The 22,186-nt window shown below is 41.0% G+C and overlaps 1 protein-coding gene across 1 annotated transcript; it reads right to left on the reverse strand.

Moving 5' to 3' along the window:
• Window positions 1–12,467: 12,467 nt before the first annotated feature.
• On the reverse strand, window positions 12,468–19,308 carry LOC109527203 (oocyte zinc finger protein XlCOF6.1-like; the record flags this gene model as incomplete). The annotated part of the gene is made up of 2 exons (XM_019888985.1): window positions 18,869–19,308; window positions 12,468–13,543 (listed from the first exon to the last, which is right to left on the reverse strand). Coding segments are annotated over exons 1-2 (1,200 nt in total), but the record flags the coding sequence as incomplete, so codon positions are not given.
• Between the last annotated feature and the right edge of the window lie 2,878 nt (window positions 19,309–22,186).

The raw sequence follows: 22,186 nt of genomic DNA on the forward strand, positions 1-22,186 counted from the left end.
ACGCTGCAGTTCCGCACAAAGCTGTTTGTGGCTAGATGTAATTCCAGTTCGTCAATTTTGTGAGTAATGGATCTGGCATTGGAAAGGAAGAGGCTCGGTAATGCTGGCCTGTGAGGTTGTTTTCGTAGCCTAGCATCAGAGCCCGACCGGCAGCCTCGCTTTTGCTTCCTCTCTCGCCGCCTTCTCCGCTTCCTGGACGGGCAGGTAATCCACGGAGAGCCCGGTGGTCTCGCTATGTCTTCCGGGATGTTGAATTTGTAATGGAAACCAGCGGTAACGGACAGATTGCACCTCAGACCGAGATCAATAAGTCCCTGACGGCTGTAGGTAAGAGCGGTTGTGCAAAACTCAAAAAACAACCAAGAAGTAGATAGGTAGAATAAGCACCGAACTGGAGAGCAAAAAGCCGCTGCACCCGTGCGCGCCGCCATATTGTTTGTTCACACTCAAAGAGCACAAGTATGAAGGCAATCTACCGGCAGTGACTTCACATGTTGACATCACCAAGGCTCCAAACAGCCGTCAGCACACATACAAGCGCCCGACTCATGTCTGCAATCGCCATCTGCACCAGCGCTGTCTCATCGCTGAGGGGGCGGGGCCGTTCTGAAGCAGTGACGTCACACATGCACAATAATGGGAGTCGTGCATTACTGTACGGAGAAGAGTGACCCTGTTCGTCGTAGCAGCGCACTGTGGTTCGTCATTATCTTTATTTAAATCTTACCAACTCACAATTAAGAAAATAAATACGTATTTAATCACTACATCATTGTTTAACTCAATTTTATTGACATTTGTGTAAAATAAATTAACTGAATTTAACATTTGAGTCCAAACCCTTTAACTGAAGATATTAAAAAGAAAACTCAAGCTGAAATAACTGCATTGGAAAACAGCAAAATCACAGCAAATTTAAGGTTACCTCAACAAACCAAACTGTGAATTTCACCCAAATGAAACAGCGAGAGAAAAAGAAAACACTACAACAACCGAAGAGAAACCAAACATGCATCCATCCATTCATTTTCTGGTCCGCTTTTGCTCACAACGGCCACATTTTTTTATTTTATTTTATTTTTCAAACAAGCGTCAAGGTAAAAACTGGTGATTTTAGAGGCATTTTATTTCAAAATTTAACATCAGATCATAATGAAAGTACTGTGGTTCGATACCTGGGGTGGCATAGTGTGCCTGAGACCTGGTCTGGTTGCGGGAAAACAAAAATGTATTAATTTATTTATCCATTTTTTAAAATGCGGTGAAATTTTAGTGATTGATGGAGCGTTAACATTGACTTTATTTTCTGTCTCAACTTCATAATGCTTCTTGGTGCTATTCTGAGAGAGTTTTCATTCTCTCTGGGTGAACTCATTGTACCCTGACCGTCAAGAAATTATTTTAAAACATTATTTTTAAATCCAAACCGCTGACAGTGTGTAAAGCTTTTATTTTGAAGGTCGTCAACGGCGCTCGCTGTCGGCAGTAGTGATGGTATAATGAAGCCCCATAAAGCAGTGAAGCCCTGCAGGGAAATACTTCACACACGCTTTGGGGCTTCAGAATGAATCCTCGATAATTTCCTCGACTACGCCATCATGTGGGCAGGAAACTGTATAACATGCTTGGCGCATGCAATAAAATGGTGGGGTGTAAATCATGCTCTGAACACATAATAATATGTATTTGAGGAGTGTTTTTACATGAATTGTTCTGTGTTACTTTGTCTATGTTTGTGCTTATGCAACAAGTGAAAAATTGAAATAAGGAGGTAAAATAAAATGCTTATTCCTTTTTATTTAAAAACAATATTTTATCCAGTTTTTGGACTCAGGCGTTTCTTTTTTGCAGAGAATTTCACCTGCTTTTGAACAAACTATTTCACATGGTACTGATTAAGAAGGGGTGCATAGATATGTGATAGCAAGTTGGTATGAAGGGGAATCCATAGCGTTTCTTTGCCGCTTTTATTTCGAACAACACGAACCTATCATATCATTTCTTGAATCAGTCACGTGGTACGCCCCCTTCGCGGGGCTTCAAACGTCACCACTGACGTCATCAACACGCGCTTCGACTCCCCATTCATGAACCACTCAACCAGATTACTCGGCACACGCTTCAGGGATTCTAACCGTGGAGCACATCACAAGTGAACGGTGTCCCTCCATGTTTTTTTTCTTTCTTAGAGTGAACGGTGTTCCTCCATGTTTTTTTTTCTTTCTGAAATACATCTTTTTTATAAATACTTTTGTTGTCTTGGTTTATTTTTACAAATACTTTTGTTGTCTTGGTTTACCTGGACAAGACAGTGGTCGATGGTTTGTGTATCGGCCTCACAGTGCAGAGGTGAAAGGTTCGATTCAGGGCCCCATCCTTCCTGTGCAGAGTTTGCATGTTCTCCACCTGCCTGCGTGGGTTTTCTCCGGGTGCTCCGGTTTCCCCCCACATTCCGAAAACGTGCGTGGCAGGTTCATGAAACACCCTAAATTGTCCCTGGTTGTGATTGTGAGTGCGAATTGTTTATTTTCTCATCGTTGCCTGTGACTGGCCGGCAACCAGTTAGGGTGTCCCCCGCCTGCTGCCTGAAGACAGCCGGGACAGGCTCCAGCACATCCTCGACCATCATGAGGTTAAGGGGATCAGGAAATGGGTAGATGGATAATGTTTTGCCATTCACAGTCTTTGTCTTCACGGGGATCCTCTGTGATGAGTGAATTTGGGGTCTTTTTTTTCCTGACTTCAGGGCTCTGACCTCCCAGCTCAAAGGGCGTTCAAAAATTCCGTTCGAGCTGATTTGAGATAAGTTAGAATGAATGTCAACATTTAAATACAGGCAAACCTTATGTTTATGGGATCCTATTTTATATCTCACTGCAGAGAAATGGTGCCTCACCAGGCATGCATTTCTCAGATATTGCGGTTGGGATTTGAAGAAGACTCGGCTGATCCAAGCTTTTTGAGCAAAGACAACTTTATTGGCCACCACGCAACACACGATATCAAACAACAATACACATGGTTCCATCACACATTTCATGACAAATGGAAAATGTCAATTTTATTCAGGATCACATCCAATAAAAGACGATTAAACACATATCACAAAACGCGCGGTGCTATACAGTCAAGGACGGTACAGTTATAAAAAAAAAAAGAAAAAAAAACTAAATCAAACAACCAAACCTCCTCTGAAAATGAGTTAAAACAAACTCCATTTAAAAACCACAACTCAAAGCCAAATAAAAACTAACTACAATGAAGAATCCAAAAGTATTATACTGTAATGCTGATAACAATGCTAGATTTTCAAATTCATTACAACCACCAAAAAACAAAACACTTTTCAATGCACTCAAGGAAAAGAAAACTTCAGCATTTCAATAAGAAGGTACATAAAATACAATCAGCCTGATGAAGCTTGCTCAGATGAGAGGTGAAAATTTCACTGATCATAGTTCATCTCATCATCACATTTGTGATTCTTAATCTGATACTTCCACGAGAATTTCCTTTTTCCTTGTGGAAAAATCTTTAGCCACAATCTGAACAGGCAAAAGGTTTCTTACCCGTGTGTATTCTCATGTCTTTTTCAGTTTCCCTCCTGAGAGAATCTTTGGCCACAGTCTGAACAGGTGAACAGTTTCTGCTGTTCTTCTTCCTCTTTAAAGTGAGACGGCTCTGCATCCAGCCGCTCACGACAAGCATCTTCGCTGATTTCTGCATGACACAAGAAGACACACATACATGCAATTATGGTTTAGAATGACAATGAAGGTCACTTGGGGAGCTAGATGAGTTCAGATTACAACTCAATATGTGACATTACCAGCATCACATAGTGGTGGTGGATTTTTCTTTCTTTCTTTCTTTGAGATCCCTGGCAGTGGTTTATTTAATTTTTTTTTTTTTAATCCATGGTTAGTTGTGAAAAGACTTGTACAGAGTGGGACATTGCACATTTTTGAGTGATGGATAAGTCCTTGGCCCAAATTCTACCTGTTGCTTTTCACCTTTCGCGGGGTGTTTCTGAACCACGAAAAAAGATCGATTATTATACAGTGATCGCTCGCTATATCGCGCTTCATTCATCACAGCTTCAGTACATCACAATTTTTTTTCCCAAAGTGCGATATTCAGAGGTAAAATGCCGAACGACTCAGAGGTTTTGTACATACCTGTACTGTATAGGCAACGGGCACTCATTGAATGTGCATGCTTGGTTTCCGATGCGAGGTCGACCAATGACAGCACAGTTGGATTTATCCTGTGAGCTGATTGGCTCCGCATCTTTGCAGCCCCGCCCGGCTGGTACACACACACACACACACACACACTTACACAAAACTTCCTAGCAAACCCTCCTTCACGGTTTTTCACTTATTATATACAATTAACCTGTGTTTCTCGGGGAAGTGCATCTCTCGACGCGATGCACATGCTTAAACATGCACATGCCTAAACAATCTCAAGCTCACGATTCCTTGTGGACTTCTTTGTGGGTTTTGGAGCATCTCCAGCTTATTTATGCAAAAAAAAATGCATCTCCTGTGTGGACCTCTCGTCAGTCTGCCTTTGGACCCCTCTACCCTCCTCTGTTTCATTCCCAAGTAGTGTGTTCCATTATACTTCAATCGCAAATTTGGCGGAAGTTTCTTTTTGGATATCAAGACATGTCAACGAAAAGGCATAAAAAATTGGTAAAGAGGAAAAGGGGAAAAAAAAACAGCAAGATGATGCGCGCGTGTCACTTGCAGGTAAGTCAGTGTTTGAAATAATGTTTTTTTTTTAATTATTTGAGAGCCAAGTTTAGAGGACCACTATAATCACAGCCATGTTTAGATGATGCGTTTACATGCACTTCAGTAATTTGATGATCAGAAAAATTTGGTTGACATGGTTCAGTCAATCATTCAATTTACAGTGATCCCTCGTTTATCGCGGGGGTTACGTTCCAAAAAGAACCAGTGATAAGTGAAATCTGTGAAGTAGGATTTATGAAAAAAAAGCAAAAAAATTGTGAGAGGGACGAAATTTCAAATGTTTGACATTTTACAATAAAGTTGTACTTGGCACTTGATAGTCAGCTTTATTTTTTACAGTTATTATACACTACTGAACTATGTATACAATGCCGAGGTAATTGCTCTAAGACTGTAAGGGAAGCTCAGCTTCCCCTAAAATGTCAAAAAGTAAGTGATCAAATATATGTGTGTATGTACAATTGTGTGGACATGCCATAGACTAAATATGCGCTACAACGCGCTCAACTTTTGTTCCGAATCAGCTTCTTATTACTGGTTACGACGCCATTCTCTTCTCATTCATTCCCGCAGCTTCACTGTGCTTTAAACTGTGTGGATGCTGAGCGTCTACAGCGCGGACGCTGAGCGTCTCGAGAGTTCAATTTAGGTTGTCCCAATGCATTGAAACGAGACGAGTCAGTGGATAAATGCTGGTTTTGTCTCGCCCATTGGACGCTCAGCGTCTCTGGGAGTCTATGGACAGTGGGCATTTATGGGCTGGCCCGGACGCTGAGCCTTTCTGCATGATGATTGGATGATCTGTCTGAGGCTGAATCTCTTTTTGATTGACATTAAAATGAGCCAATCACGGATCTTATCGTGAAGGCATCCTTTTCATTTTTTTGAAAAGGAACGGAGAGTAGAATTCACAAATAAATAAACGGACACATTTTATGATGTCGGCCGAAATTGAGCTTCCCCTCCTTGACAGACCAGCATCCGCCACTGATACAATGAAACCAAAGAACAAAAATTTGCAAAGGTAAATTTGGCAAGCTGTACAGAGACGAGGTGCGGGGACTGTTCACGTCGGTCAGTGCCTTCGCCAATCAGGATGCAGAACGCAATTCAGTGTTTAAAAGCACTAAAAAAATCAGTGAAAGAGCGAAGCCGCGGAAAGTGAACCGCGTTAGAGCGAAGGATCACCGTTTTTCCAAATACATGACATAAAACACCAGTCTGAAAAAAAATCCCTGCTGGAATGGTGATTGCATTATACAAGCTCGGCAAAAAAAAAACACCCAAAACGCTGTTGTGGAAAAGTTGTGACCTGCGCTCTGAAAATTAAATGAAACGTTACGAGACAAAGTTGTTTGATATGCTGACATTTTCGAGAGGTTCATGGGCCAAGAGCGCCCTCTATTGGTGAAACTGTAATTTGGAAAAATTGTGTAGATTTCTCCCTTTCATATTCTGTGTTTTCACATCATGTCCGGAATATTTATATAGTGCCCTGTCAGTCCTTGTCGACCAACGTAGAATGTGCCTATTGTTTTAAATATAGACCTACATTTATTTGTTCAGAGTAGTGGCATCCGTTTTTTTTCATATTTTGATTTATTTCCATATTTGGTGCCATTCTTGGTGTTTTATGAAAGACCCAACCTAATCTGTGAAGAACGATTCTTGGCTGCATCCTGCCAATGGCGTCCAGCAGTTGACGTTGTCCCTTTTGTGGTCCTCTTTTTCTCCACAAAGTTCCTTCTCATTCTCTGTTGTCCTTCTTGCGCATATTTTCACACAAATAAAACAACACTTGACGCTCACGATCTCTGGGGATCGATGTGTTGATCACAAGCGCCTCTATGTTAGCGAGCCAGCTCAGTAAAACAATGCGGTCAGCCCAGCCTCCACTCGCAAATTTGAAGTTAAGACAGCCACCACAGCGATTTTTTTAAGATTGAGCATTACGGTGATCTGTTGCCAGCGAGTGGCGTTAGACACCTTCAAAATAAAAGACCTCTAAAATCTGACATTTTGACCTGTTTTCTCTTGATCTAAAAAAAAAAAAAAAAATCCAGAAAAAATACATTTTAGTTATCCCGCAACCAGATCAAGTCTAAGGCACACTGGGCCACCCCAGGTATCCAACCAGACGACTGTCATCGAGATCTGATGTTCCCTTTCAAAATAAAAGGCTTCTAAAATGACATGTTGACCTTTTTGCCTGATTAAAAAAAAATTATGAAAACATTAATTTTAGTCATCACGCCAGCAGACCGGGTCTAACACATTCTGGGCCACAGTAGGTATCCAACCAGACTACTGTCAGTCAGCTATGATGTTGCCTTTCAAAATAAAATACCTCTAAAATTAAACAAAAATATTTTGACCTGTTTGCCTGATTTTTAAAAAAATATTTAAAAAAATCATTTTACATCTTGCGGAACCACACAAGGTCTCGGGCACAAAATCAGTTTTGTTATCTCGCAATGTCAGTTTTTGTTTTGTTTTGTCCTCGCAACCAGACAGGATAATAACAGTGAAAGTAGTCGTATTAGATACCTGGGGTATCCCAGTGTGCCGTAGACCTGGTGTGGTTGCGGGATAACTAAAATTCATTTTTGAAAGATTTTTTTTTTTAAAAATCCATCAAAAAGGTCAAAATTCTTGATATCTGAGGCCTTTTATTTTTAAATAGGACATCCGATCTGAATGAAAGTACTGTGGTTGGACACTTGGGGTTGCCTAGTGTGCCCCAGACTTGGTCTGGTTGCTGGATAACTAAAATTTGTTTTTTTCATAATTTTTTTTTTTTTTAATTAGGTGCTTGAAGTAGAGTTAACATTGACTTTATTTTTTATCTCGACTTCGGAACGCTTCTTGGTGCTATTCTGGCAGAGTTTTCATTCTCGCTGGGTGAACACATCGTTGGATGACCACCAAGATATTTTGTTTCATTATGTGCATGCATCAGTTGGGAGGCTTTTATTTTGAACGTAGCCAACGGCACTCGCATTACCTTAATGCAGAGTATAGTATGAACAATCGTGGCGGCTGGCTGGACTTCAATTTTGCGTGTGGAGGCTGGCCTGACCGCAGTACGCAGAGGTGCTTCCGAACGTAATGGCACTCACCCCGGAGTTGGTGAGCTTTTTACAAAATCGCCGTGTACCAGAAGACTTCCTCATCCCCATGGAGCGAGAACGTGTTTGTGTATTTTGACATTGCCCATGACTGTTTTTCACTCTTTCGTGTTAGCAAGCCTGCTTAAGCTATAGCTAACACAAGTTAGCAAGGGAACTCCGGTATAAAATATGAAGTACTTTTCGCATGATCATCTGTTGTTGGCATCTTCGCCTAGGGCAGGGTAGCCAACCAGTCAGAGACTAAGAGCAAATTTTTTTACTGTGGTTAGACCAGTGACCTCGCTGCGCACAGTTATAGCAGACATCATTGTTGTTGTCTTTGGGCCCTGGAAGGTCACGATTTCGGAAGGGGCATTGTTGACGTGGTCGGTTATGTAAACCACCAGGAGGAACCGGGGGACGAGGGACCACCGCTGCATGTTCATCTTGATATTGATGATGGGAAAATGCCAGCTGAGCCAAGGCCAGGTCAGCCTGTAGTGAAGCAGCTTGAGAGGATTGAAGATTGACATCAGATATTTCTCCCACTTCCTGTCGGTGTTCCAGTCTGGTCATCGCGCGAAGGTCCTGATCTCAGGGATTCCTGTCCACCACTCCTGCTATCTTGGAGAACCCTTTAGGTTCAAGTAAGAAGAAAACATCTCGCGCCCTCTCCCCTGCGCGATGATAATTAGTATCATTTTTCTATAAAATTGTGATAAGTACAACTCTGCATAACACTGTATCCTTATTAACGTATAAGAGAATAAAAAAAGAAAGAAATATGGACCAACATACAACAAAGAATAGCTTTATTTACTGTCACAGAAAAGATTTAAAGTGCATCTGAAATTCAAAAATAAAATAAAATCCTGAATTAAATTGGAAACATTTTTTGACTGACCATGTCAAACCATACGATACTGAAAAATAAATTTATATAAAATCAATAAATAATGCACTGAAACTGATCACCAACATTAACACAGCAGAACAATATTAAAACAAAACTTTAACCTGCAAAACAAAAATACATAAAATAATTTGTGCTGATTTTTTTTTTTTCATCAGAGGATGTCTGGATTAATGACTACAATGAGCATGTTTTGCAATGCACAGCTTTTCGAAGCCAGGTTTGAAGCAGGACACAGCACCTCTCAGGTCCTGCTCAGTGTGTAGCTGGGACCTGTATTTTCTTTACTGAAGTAGCAGTCACAAATCGGGATGATTGTTGTCAATATTCGGCCCGTTTTCACTGAAAAAAACTCAAGCGGCTTATCAGCGTGATTGGGGTGTAATGTCTTTAAGTGATGCCTTCATTTATTTGGCCTAATGTTGTCCGCTGCCAACATTTTTAGACACAGTAAGCACACCGGTCTTTCCTCGTCTCCCACCATAGTCACAGTGACGCCAAGCGCTCCATACACTTCGTCATATTTCCTCCCTTCGAATGCTCCCTGCACACACTCTGCCAATGAGAGCGCCACTGCCCCCAAATGTAGTGGAGGTGCAACTGCACTTAATCCTAGGACAGTAAAAAAAACAAACAAAAAAAAAATCACATAAAAAAAAAAAAAAAAGCATGTTCCCCGAGGTTAAATGCGCCCCACTTGACGGAGCCTCATACTCCCCTGGGGGGGCCCACTATTTGAGAAACACTGCCCTCAAGCAACCACTCGAGGTCCCATGTGCGGTTCCAGATTGTCTTGTCCAGGGAAACAAAGACAACAAGAATTATAAAAAAAATGACGATTTATTTGAGAAAGAAAAAAGAAACATGGAGGAGCACTATTCACAGATCTGTCAAGGGAGCCTTCTCCCTCCCGCGTCTCGCGCTCTCTTTTGATCTCGTTCCCTTCTATTAGGTAGGGGTGAAGGTCAACACAATCAGCATTTTGAGCAGCTACACAAAATGCAGTCGAGGGCAGAGCAGACAACTTTGCTCATCTGCAAAATAACTGGTCAACATTTCAATGGTATGAACAGTTACTTACATTTTAGCACTGTTAGATGTCAAATTCCCATTACACTGGCCGCCAACCTGTTCGAGGTGTCCCCCGCCTGCTGCCCCAACACAGCTGGGATAAGCTCCAGCACGCCTGAGGCCCTTGTGAGGATAAAGCCGATTGGAAAATGGATGAATGGATGATGTTTTGGATTCAGTCTTTGTCTCCATGGGGATCCTCTCTGATGAGTGCGCTTGGGGTCTTTTTTTTCCTGACTTTGGGGCTCGAACCTCCCAGTTCAAAGTGGCGTTCAAAAATTCCATTCTGACCGAACTTGAGACATAATGAAGGTCAACATTGAAAAACAGGCAAACCTTCTGTTCTTGGGCTCCTACTTTTATATCTCACTCCAGGGATATAGTCATACATGGCAATTTTCCGCAGATCCGCGGAAATCCGCCGTTTTATTTCTTAAATTGATCATTTTTGTGAATCGCCTAAATCCGTTGAGAAAATTTTAGGGGCGGTCAGGTACCTTATCGTCGAGTTTTCACGAGCTCTCCCGAAGTCTCTCCGTTTTCCGTTTGTAAACAGCCCTGCGATTGGACGTGTATGAAAGCTTCAACTAATCAGATCACTGAAGGCATTATTTGTTGCGGAAGTCTTAGCTCGATTATAAACGGCCCAGCGATTGGTTAACTACAAGCGATTGGACCAATCAAATTGCATGTAACATATTGTTTTACCTGATTCATGGCGGCCTGTTCGTCTCGCAAATTCATTGTTCTGGGATCGTTTTGAGCGGAATTATGAAATTTTTGACGAAAGATCAGGAGTCTTTAATCCTAGAAATTGACTCAAATGTCAAGAATAAATTCCGATTGGACTGGCTTGACAGAAAAGTCACTGTAAAGGTTAAAATTGGTTCCAAGTTCGACGAAGTTACAGAAGCTCTTGGACAATTTTTGAAGAAACCAGACGTAGCAGGCAAAGCTTATTGTGTGTATTGTAGTGACTTAATTAACTATGGCTCACGTGGATGCGTTGCACTGACAGATCATGCAACAAAAGTGAAAAAACATGCCGACAAAATCGCCATTCGACGGAGCAATTATCCTTTGGGATCGGCATTTTTCAATCAAACTTCGTCAGCGGATACAACTAAAGACGTTACGCGCTGGGGTACTTTGCCTGAACCAAGCAACGAAATCTGCTCCACTGACGCCCCTCGCCGATAGACAGGTACACTCCGAGGTATATACTTTTTTTATTCAAAGATACGAGGATGATATTTTCAATTTTATTTGGTATGCATTTGTAGCAACAGCATGATAACATTTATTTGTTTTGAGTTGCGTTTTATATTCATATTGATAATTCACGTTTTGTCTTGGATAATAAAGCACGGTTAGGCATAATAAATTGTATGCATAATAAATATTCACTATCACTGTATGAGGTAAAAATCAACAGCTTTTTATCACATTTACACAACACTTTATGAATACAAGTCATGAACAAATCTTAAATATGGCAGGGAATGTGTTTACTTTTTTAGTTTTGATTTTGAGCAGCAAATTTGGAGTTACATATTGGTGCTCACCAGGAATGCATAGGCAAAATTGCACAAATTTTCACTTGAAAGAATAGTGGCGATCTTGGGATTTTTTTCTGTTCAATTTTCAAACTGTGTAAATTTAATACACTTCATCTTCAGCATGTTTAGTGCCACTTTTGTAAGTAACCACGCCCCCGTCCAGGCCACGCCCCGTCCAGGCCACGCCCCTTCCGCTTTTTTCATCACTCGCCATTGCCATGTATGTATAGTGCCTCGCCAGTCATGAATCTCACCAATATTGTGATTGGTGATATTGAAGAAGACTCGGCTAATCGAAGCTTTTTGAGCCAAGAGACTTTATTGGCCAACAAGCAACACACAGCACCAAACAACAATACGTTTGGATCCATCACACATTACATGACAAAATGGAAGATGTCCATTTTCATTTTATTCAGGATCGCATCCAATAAAAGACGATGAAACAAATCTCGATATGTGGCGTGCTATCCATACAAGAACGGTTCCATTTTGAAGAAAACAAAACAAAAAACTAAGAATGAATCCAAATGACCAAGCCTCTCCAAGAACGAATTACAACAAACGACATTGAAAAACCACAACTCAAAACCAAATAAAAACTACCGAAAATGAAGAAACTAAAAGTATTATACCGGCAATAACAATGCTAAATTTCCTAATTCATTCCAAACAGAAAATAAAAAAAAACTTTTCAAAGCAGTCTAGGATAATAAAACTTCAGCATCCCAATTTGAAGGTACATAAAATACAATCAGCCTGATGAAGGCTGCTCAGATGAGAGGTGAAAATTTCATTGATAACTGTTCATCTCATCACACTTGTGATCCTCAATCTGAGACTTCAATGAGAATCTTTGGCCACAAACTGAGCGGGAAAAAGGGTTTTCATCAGTGTCGGTTATTGTGTGGGAAACTAATTGTAACTTCTGACAGAATCTTTTGCCACAATCTGAAAAGGCAAAAGGTTTCTCACCAGTGTGTGTTCTGGTGTGTGTTTTTAAGGTTCTCTTCTCAGAGTATCTTTGGCCACAAACTGAGCAGGCAAAGGGTTTCTCACCAGTGTGAGTTCTTGTGTGGTTTTTTAAGTGTCCCTTCTCAGAGAATCTTTGGCCACAAACTGAGCAGGCAAAGCGTTTCTCACCAGTGTGTGTTCTTGTGTGCCTTTTTAAGTGTCCCTTCTCAGAGAAACTTTGGCCACAAACGGAGCAGGAAAAGGGTTTCTCACCAGTGTGTGTTCTTGTGTGGTTATTTAAGTGTCCCTTCCGAGAGAATCTTTGACCACAAGCTAAGCAGGAAAAAGGTTTCTCACCAGTGTGGGTTCTTGTGTGGTGAATTAAGTGTCCATTCTGAGAGAATCTTTGACCACACACTGAACAGGCAAAGGGTTTCTCACCCGTGTGGATTCTTGTGTGGCTTTTTAAGTGTCCCTTCTCAGAGAACCTTTGGCCGCAAATTGAGCAGGAAAAAGGTTTCTCACCAGTGTGTGTTCTGGTGTGTTTTTTTAAGGTTCCCTTCCGAGAGAATTTTTGGCCACAATCTGAACAGGCAAACGGTTTCTCACCAGTGTGGGTTCTTGTGTGGCGAATTAAGCTTCCCTTATGAGAGAATCTTTGACCACAAGCCAAGCAGGAAAAAGGTTTCTCACCAGTGTGGGTTCTTTTGTGATCATTTAAGCTTCCCTCCTCAGAGAATCTTACGCCACAATCTGAACAGATAAAAAGTTTCTCACCTGTGTGTATTCTCATGTGTCTTTTCAAGTTTCCCTTCCGAGAGAATCTTTGGCCACAATCTGAACAGGCAAAAGGTTTCTCACCAGTGTGTGTTCTCACATGTCTTTTCAAAGCCCTGATAGCAGTAAACATCTTTCCACACCGAGAACATTTCCAGAGTTTGTTGTCAGTGTGACATGTCAGATCACCATCATACTCTTCATCCTCATCCTCATTTGACGATGTGTTGCCACCATCTTTCGTGCAAGGGTGCTCTGGCTCCTCCTCTTTTTTAATGTAAAGGGCCTGGTCCTCCTCTTCCACCTGAAAGTGGGAGACCTCTCTGCTCTCCTCTTCCTCTTTAATGTGAGAGGGCTCCGCATCCAGCCGCTCAGGACAAACATCTTCACTGATGTCTGCAAGAGACAAGGAGACAAAAACACACGTGGAATTATGATTTACACTTAGGCTACTCGGAGAGCTAGATTAGTTCAGATTATAGCTCAATATGTGACATTACCAGCAAGTAATATATTAGTGGTGGATTTTTCTTTCTTTGATTATTTTTATCCCTGGTGGTGGTTTATTTAATTCTTTTTTTTACCCTTCGTTATTTGTCAAAAGACTTGTACAGAGTGTGACATTGCACATTTTAAGTGGACAAGTCCAGAGTGCAAACCCAGAGTGCTTTTCACCTTTCGCAGGGCGTTTCTGAACCGTGAAAAAAGAGTGATGACTTTACAGTGATCCCTCACTATATCGCGCTTCATTTATCGCGACTTTTGTACATGACGCTTTTTTTCCCCAAAGTCCTGTATTCAGAAAAAAAAAGCTTAACGACTCAGAGGTTTTGTACATGCCTGGACTGCATCGGCAACAAGCACTCATTCAAGGCGCATGATTGGTTTCCGTTGCGACGTCGAGCAATGACAGCACGAGTGGATTTATCCCGTGAGTTGATTGGCTGCGCATCTTTGCATCCACGCCCAGCGTGACTTGACACTCGGGAAGCCTTGTGTCACATCACGCTGTTGATTGTTTGGTATACTGTCGCTTCTATTTGCTTCGTGCGTGGTGGGGAAAGAAAGAAATAAAGAACGAGAGAGAGAGAGAGAGAGAGAGAGAGAGAGAGAGAGAGAGAGAGAGAGAGTGCAGGCCTGAGGATTTCAGAAATTCACAGAAACCGTTTTTCGGTTCCGTTGGATTACCTAATGGGAAACTACGGTAACTAATTTTGGGTTCCGTAAACGTTCATCATGGGAACCCATTTTTCTATTTTGACTGTTATTCATAATCAAGAATTCTGATACTCAAAAGTATAATATTTAAAGGGTAAATGTTTGAAAACTATGCATTAACAATGAACATAAACACATCAGCAGGTGTGTACTCCAGGTTTATTCAATAAAATAAATGGATTTTTCGAAACATGTTTAACGCTTTTATTGTACTCATATGGCATCATGAATACAGCATACCACAAAATCAGAGTATTGTTTCCAGTCTCACACTGCAAAGAGGATGTTACTGGTAATCATTAATATATCAATTCGTATGAAATACTATGGCAATCAGAAACACAATCCTTCAGTTCTGGCTATATACCATACCATGGGCCACAAGTAAAGCTGACACTGTTAACGTGATTATATGTGTGTGTGTGTGTGTGTGTGTATGTGTGTGTGTGTGTGTGTGTGTGTGTGTGTGTGTGTGTGTGTGTGTACTATTTTTGTCAATAAACAATATCAATGACTCCTCACCCCCTTTACAAATACAAAAGCATGTAATAGGAATTGAATGATTAAAATCATGTGATGAATCTTTAAAAAGAATGACCTTATTACTATATATAGACTTGTCGGATTGATATGGCTTGACATCCTTTTTGCAACCCCAAGACGACGCACGCTGTAATCTTCAATCAATTTGCCCAAAGAATCTACCACTCGTCAATGTTAATTCTACTGACAGTTCACATTAGTATTACTCCACTACCCCAATATGAAAAGTCATCAATAATCAGAAAAGAGGAAAAGGGGAAAAAACAGAGAGATATAATGACATAAATGCGTTGGGTCCTTTTTTTCTTGCTGGCTCTCGACGAAGGCAGACGCTTTTCTGCTCAGCTCCAGTCCTACCCCACCCTCTCCTTGCTCGCCACTCAGTCTACGTGCTGTCTGTGTCTAACTTTCCTAGCCTCCGATCGTACTTTCACCCTAAGAACAAACCATGGAATTGGTTGGCTGGTCTCTCGATGCAATCGACAAAAGTTTCTCGACGAGAAAAGCAGGCAGTGGGGAGCCTACTTGCCCCTCGGGGACATTTGCTGCCGGATACGCCCTTGATCCATGGAGAAAGTGGAGAATGGTGTGCCTGTCAATACTGTCCGTTGAGGATATGGAAGACATCTACATTATTGGCCTTCTGATAACAGGTATGCTGCTGTTTGGTGTTAGCAGTTTCCTGTTCTATCGCAAAATTCAACCGATGGGAGCAGCTTTATTGGAAGTTAAGAAGCTGCCGGTCATTCTGGATGGTCTGGCGCGAATGTCCAATACACAGACTCAAGCGGTGACTGAGCTCAACCGCAATATGGATGCGGTTTTGGGGTGTCTCCGTACGATTGACGACAACATGGTGAAGTTGGAATTCTTGCTTCGAAAAGGAAATGAGGATTTGGCTGATCGGCGTCATTGAAGGAATACAGCCACGAACTCAAGGCCACCTGAAATTGTTGGCGGCCGTCCCAAGACAAAACAACGCAATCTGGACCCTTTCCCCTGGAAAGTACGCATGGAAGCTAGTGCCCCCACCATCACCCCCACCCTCTCGGCCTCGAACTGATAAGCTGGGACTGTCTCCATCAGCAGACCTTGACGAAGCAGCTGCGGCCTGCCCTTATCATCAACGCCTTCATCGTTCCTCCTGGCTTTTCCCCGTGATGTGACTTGATCTGCTGTGCGCTAGATGGACTGGCAGCACGCCGGTTGGGCTGCGTCGCGCCCCCCCCCTCCCCACATCCATCCGCCCCCTCAACTAACATCTCGGGGCGCTGTACATACGGCGAGTACCGACAGGCCCTTCGCACTGTATCCCATGTTCGTCTTTGTTTTTCATGTTTCTTGTGCAGAGCGTGCCTGTTAAATCCAAATTACCCCATGGGGATGAATAAAGTTTCCTGAATCTGAATCTGAACCTGAATTAGTCTTATTTCTGATATGTGAATTGTTGATTTTGTTTTTCGATCAAAATAATTGTGGAAAACTGCAAAGACAGGTAGATGGTCGCTTATATCAGTAATAAGAAGTCCACTTTCCATTTTATGGTCAATGTTATTGATAAATATGTTCTCTATTAATATGGCCGTGTCAACTGTTATTCTACTAGGTTTCAGGATTACTGGGAAAAGGGTGTTGCTGTACGTGTTACACAACACGTGCTGTACACGTGTTGTGTATTTATAAAGTCAGTTGTTTTTTGTGTCCATTTGGGTTTAATAAGTCAATGTTAAAGTCACCAAACATTATTCGTGTTTGCTTATCGTTGGAGTAGCTGAGCATATCTGTTGGTTTTTTCTTGAATGTGTCAATACATGATCCTGGTGTCCTATAGATGCAACTTATGATAATATTTGATGCTTTTTTATTATGTATTTCAATAGTTAGACATTCCATTAGGTTTTGATTGTGCTTGTCAATCTCTCGATTTTACTGCATTTAAGTGCTTTGTCTACATATATTGCAACCCCCCCTCCTTTTTTGTTTTTTTCTTTCATCAGAGGTGAAAATGGACTTTCCTGAAAATTCCGGAAAAAATAAAAAATGATATATATGGACCACCCTAATGTACACTATAGGTAAGATCGGGCCGGCCGAATTTCGGGTCGGGTCTAAAAATGTCAATCATTGCTGTCAATCAACAAACACACTCCCTGTTTTAAGACTACAAAACAAAACAATCAGAACTATATCATTAATAGATGAAAATATACGGAACCCACAAATCCACTATTTATCAAATTAAACACTATGACATTTTATGACCTGGTTAACTTCAAAATTGCCCAATTAATGTACAAAGCACACAATAACCTGCTCTGCCAAAACATCCAGAAGCTTTTCGAAATTTGACAAAGTTGCTATGATTTAAGCGGTACCAACCTATACAAAATCCAAAACAAGAACAATCGTCAAGCAAAGGAGTGTATCTGTAATTGGTGTTAATCTGTGGAATAATTTTTAAACGGACCTGAAAATGAGTAAATCGCTTGCTGAGTTAAAAAGCAAATTTAAGAGAATAGTACAAAAAACATCAGAGTTAAGTTGATAAATTTGAAACATTTATTAAAAATAGCAATCGATCAGAATTGAGAAAGTTGATAAATGTATGAAATGTAGAAATGTAATGCACGAGAACACGAACAAGAAAATCGACATTTAAATGTACAAGAGTGTATGTGTATATAATGCTATACAAACCAAAAGTTGAAAAAATAGGTATAGCACATATAAGAGTGTTCATATGCATACTTTTCCTTTTCTTTTCTAATTGACAGAAAAACGATCTATTTATATATTCATAGATAATAAGGGGTAGGACTAGATAAGTTTTATACTTCTTACAACTCCTTTGAACATTAAATTGTGCTGAATGATGCCGGTTTTCTTTACCTTTTTTACAATTTTACTTACCATTACTTTCTGTCAGTTTATTACTGTATATGTTTTTTATGTTCAATAAACAATAAACAACAACAAAAGCATTCTGACCCTGATGACAATGCTAGAATTCATTACAACAAAACAAAAAAACAAACAAACAAAAAAAAACGTTTCAATGCAGTCAAGGAAAAGTGCATAAAACACAATCAGCCTTGGTGCATGGACCAATGAAGCCTGCTCAGATGACAGGTGAAAAACTGTTCATCTCATCATCACACTTAGTGATTATCACACACAACAGCTAAACTAAGCTAGCCGAGACGACACTCGAAGTCGGACGGACACGTTTTTCTGTCAATCTGTGTGTTTCCCTTTATGTCCAAATATATTTTTTACGACTACTGTCTTGTCCACGGTGTCTTTTATTCGTTCCACTGAGGTTTAGCAAATGTGTTGATAAAGAGACCAAAATCGCTACTGTTACTAGTGTTAGTGTCTCAACATGGCTAAGCTCGTGAAAGCAAAACAACGAAATCAAACGCGTCTTCGTTCAATGTTGTCAACTAATATCCGGATTAATTTTAGGCAAATTTTCCTCAATTCTCCGGAGAGATTTTCATAAAAATGTGAAAAACCCAGAATTCCGGGAAAATCCGGAGGACTTTCATCTCTGTTTCATTAAGGTTGCACTCTGTCATGAAGGTTGTGGTGTCAGGCATAAACTTCATCAGAGCAAAATTGATTATTTATTTCAGGCGTGGCCAACCAGTCAGAGACTAAGCCAATTTTTTTACTGTGTTTCTGCAAAGAGCCACACACACACACACACACACACACACACACACACACACACACACACACAGCACACACACACACACACACACATACACACACACACAGCACACACACACTCACTCACTCATACACACAGACACACACACACACACTCACCCAACACACACACACACACACACGACGAAAATTACAACATGTGTACGTGTGTGTATAAAAATAAAAATAAAAAAAGCATGTGAAGGCTGTGAACAAGAGACACGCGTGAGAATAACAGTGTGACCGAACCTGCACCGTGAAGAACAATTCTTGGCTGCATCCTGCTCATGGCGTCCAGTAGTTGACGTTGTCGCTTGTGTTCCTCTTTTTCTCCACAAAGTTCCTCCTCGTACTCTGCTGTTCTTGCGCACATTTTCACACGAAAATTACAACAACACTTTACGCTTAAGATTTTTCTCGGAGCGATGTGTTGAGCACGAGAGCCTCTTTGTTAGCAGCTAGCAAGCTAAATGAAGCTAGGATCGGCCGAGAAAAACACCAGCGTACACCGAGACGACTTTAATCGGACACGAAGCTTCAACGAAAGATCTTTTGGTCCAGCGAGATGATGGTGGACGTCCCGAGTGCAGGTTTGACCACGTTAACTTCAAAATTCGGCAGAATATTGAAAGAGCGTCGATGCTTCATCGCGGGCAGTCATGGACTGCGCTCAAGTCAGCTGAGCGATTGTTAAAACTCTGTATTCCGGTAACGTGCAGCTGCCCAGCGACGTTGCCCCCGCCTCCCCCTTCAAAATAAAAGCTTGCCAAATAATGTCTTATTTTTTTTAAATAATGTCATAAAACATATCTTCGCGGTCAGGCAACGATAGGTGCATCCAGGGGGAATGAAAACTGTCTCACGAAGCATTCTGAAGTTGCGACAGAAAATGAACTCAATGTTAACTCTCCATCAATAACTATAATTTTACCTCATTTAAAAAAAAACATGAAAATTTGAATTTTATTTATCTCGGCACCAAACCAGGCCACCCCAGGTATCAAATTTTCATTGAGATCTAATATTACATTCCAAACTTAAATCCCCCTAAAGTCTGACATTTTGACGTTTACGCCTTATTTGACAAAATCAGTCAAAAATTAAATTTCGTTATCTAGCAATCAGTCCAGGACAAAGGCACACGAGGCCCACCGAGGTATCCAACCACAGTACAGATCCAGATACAGACCCAAACAAAAATATTTTTCCAAGCTTTATATTTTGTTCAAGCCAATCAATATTGTTATGGAAAACAATTGTTTTGTTTTTTGTTGTTTATTGTGGCCACCTGCTTTTGAACAAAGAATAAACCTTGACTGATAAGAAGCCAAAAGGCAATTTGTTTTTCACACTATTTTCTTTCCTCCCCAAACTGCTTGGAAAGTTACTCTTTGGAAAAGGTACCAGACTGACTGTGGAGAAACATGGGATAAAACAAGAAAAAAAACAGACATTCTTTGTGTGCATTTTTTAACACTGCTAATCCTGCTCATGTTTGCAGGGGAACTGCATTATAACCTCGTGGATGTTGCCATACACTTACACACTGGATTAGGATCATGCGAACAATGTGATGCTGTGAATTATGTATGAGGTTCAAAACAGATCTCATGAGGTTCTTGTTAAGAAAGCAACTAATGTGCGACAGCATCCGGCAAGTTGCATTTTGTAATCGTACCAATTTGACAGTGGAGACCGGGAAGTTATTTATTTATTTATTTGTTTATTTAATGAGCATACATAGTTCTGTCTTAATCACAATCTGAAACAGAAATTTACCCAATAGATTTTTTTTTGGGGGGGGTGGTTGTTTTTTTTTTTTTGTTTTGTTTTTTTGTTTTTTTTTAGCCTCACATTGTGTGAATGTGTACTTGATGTTTCCATGCGGGACCAGACTGAGTGTTGACCCTGGGGAGTGGAAACATGGTGTCGTCCGTTTGGCGGCTCAATTAAATGAAATTTGGGAATTCGGTTGTTTCATGTGTAAGCGCTTGGTGTAAAACTTTCACAAGCTCTGTCACCAATTTAATGTGAAATTCTGCGTTCGACTCCGTGCCTTCTCTCCTCTGGTTCGACTTGAGAGGCGTTCAAAGACAACCTCCGAAAAACGGAAATTAATTACGACCTCAATGACACTAAGAAAAGCGAAAATCGACCAATACATAAACTCAAGCGAGGATATCACAAAATAAATTCTATGGTGGCGTTTGTAAACAGTGAACAGTGGTGTTTCTGGGCAGGGGCCAACAGGGGCCAGTACCCATGTAGCACTGATTCTTGACCCCCCTGTGGCCCCTCCCAACGAACGTATATTATGCAGTTGCGCTGAGTCGCCGACGCCAAGGTGGAACAAAAGTGCGTGGTTTAACATTCTAGTCGGACCTTTTAGTGCGCTGCAACACTGAACAAAGACGATGGCGAAGATGAGAAGCATCCCCCAGAAAAGCAGTCCCAAGATTACCACGACGACGAGTGTGATTATATTGTCAAGGTAAGACCACAACACAAAACCAAGCAAGCCCGCAACAGGAGGGTTGCTGAAGTGTAATTCCTCTTCTCTGTTAAAACTTTAAAGTTAAAAATGAAGAGAAAAAAAAGTGTATTCCATCCTATTTCTACACAAAAAAGAAACTAAATGATTCAGACACTGAGACAGAGCCAGATGATGATGGTGATAGAGCTGAAGAGGAGCAAGTTGAGAGCACAAGCGAGGAAGAGTCAGAGGACACGGGAGGCACTTATTTTCAGAGAGGACACTGAGCAGCAAAGGGAGACAGATGAAGATCCTGAGAATGAGGAACAGACTGTCTGCGTGTGTACGTGCGCGCTTGTGTATGTGTGTGTGTGTGTGTGTGTGTGCGTAACTTTTTTAATATCCCTTTTTATTTTTTAAAGTTTATTTAACAGGAACTCAACTCAGCTCAACTCAACTGTATTTATAGAGCACTTTCAAACAGCCATCGCTGCATACAAAGTGCTGTACATGGAGCAAATTAACATATACAACAAACAGTAAAGCAAATCGGTAATAAAAACCGTAGAAAGCACTGAACAGCAAAACCAAGAACAATCTAAGGAACGATACATAAGACATTGCCTTTTAAAATTGGGACAATTATATGCATGTAAAACATCTAGCTTCAGTGTATTTGCAATTTTAGTCCCTGATCAGGCTTTAGAATGTATTAATTTATATGTATTGAATACAATAAAAAATAATTAATACAATTAATTAATAAATAGCATCAATCAATACATTTGAGACAATTGTGTATATCTGAGTGCCTAAGCAATGTAAGTGTAGCGGGTTAGTGTATATGCTATGTCCATGCAGAACTTGTGTTTACACCTATTTGGTTTGTCTTTGTCCACAGACATCAGCAGATGTAAAGAGGACATGCCAATGCAGCCAGACCAAAAACCGTTTCCCAGGACCCTGATGGGGGAAGGAGCTTCAAGGCAGGCTGGTACCACATCCACCCCTGGCTTGAATATTCACAACCATGGGCGTCATTAGGCCTATTTTAGGGAGGCTTCAGCCTCCCTAAAAATGTCTTTAGCCCCCCT

This window comes from Hippocampus comes, unplaced genomic scaffold (genome assembly GCF_001891065.2).
Source record: "Hippocampus comes isolate QL1 unplaced genomic scaffold, H_comes_QL1_v1.1 scaffold236, whole genome shotgun sequence".
Lineage (NCBI taxonomy): Eukaryota > Metazoa > Chordata > Actinopteri > Syngnathiformes > Syngnathidae > Hippocampus > Hippocampus comes.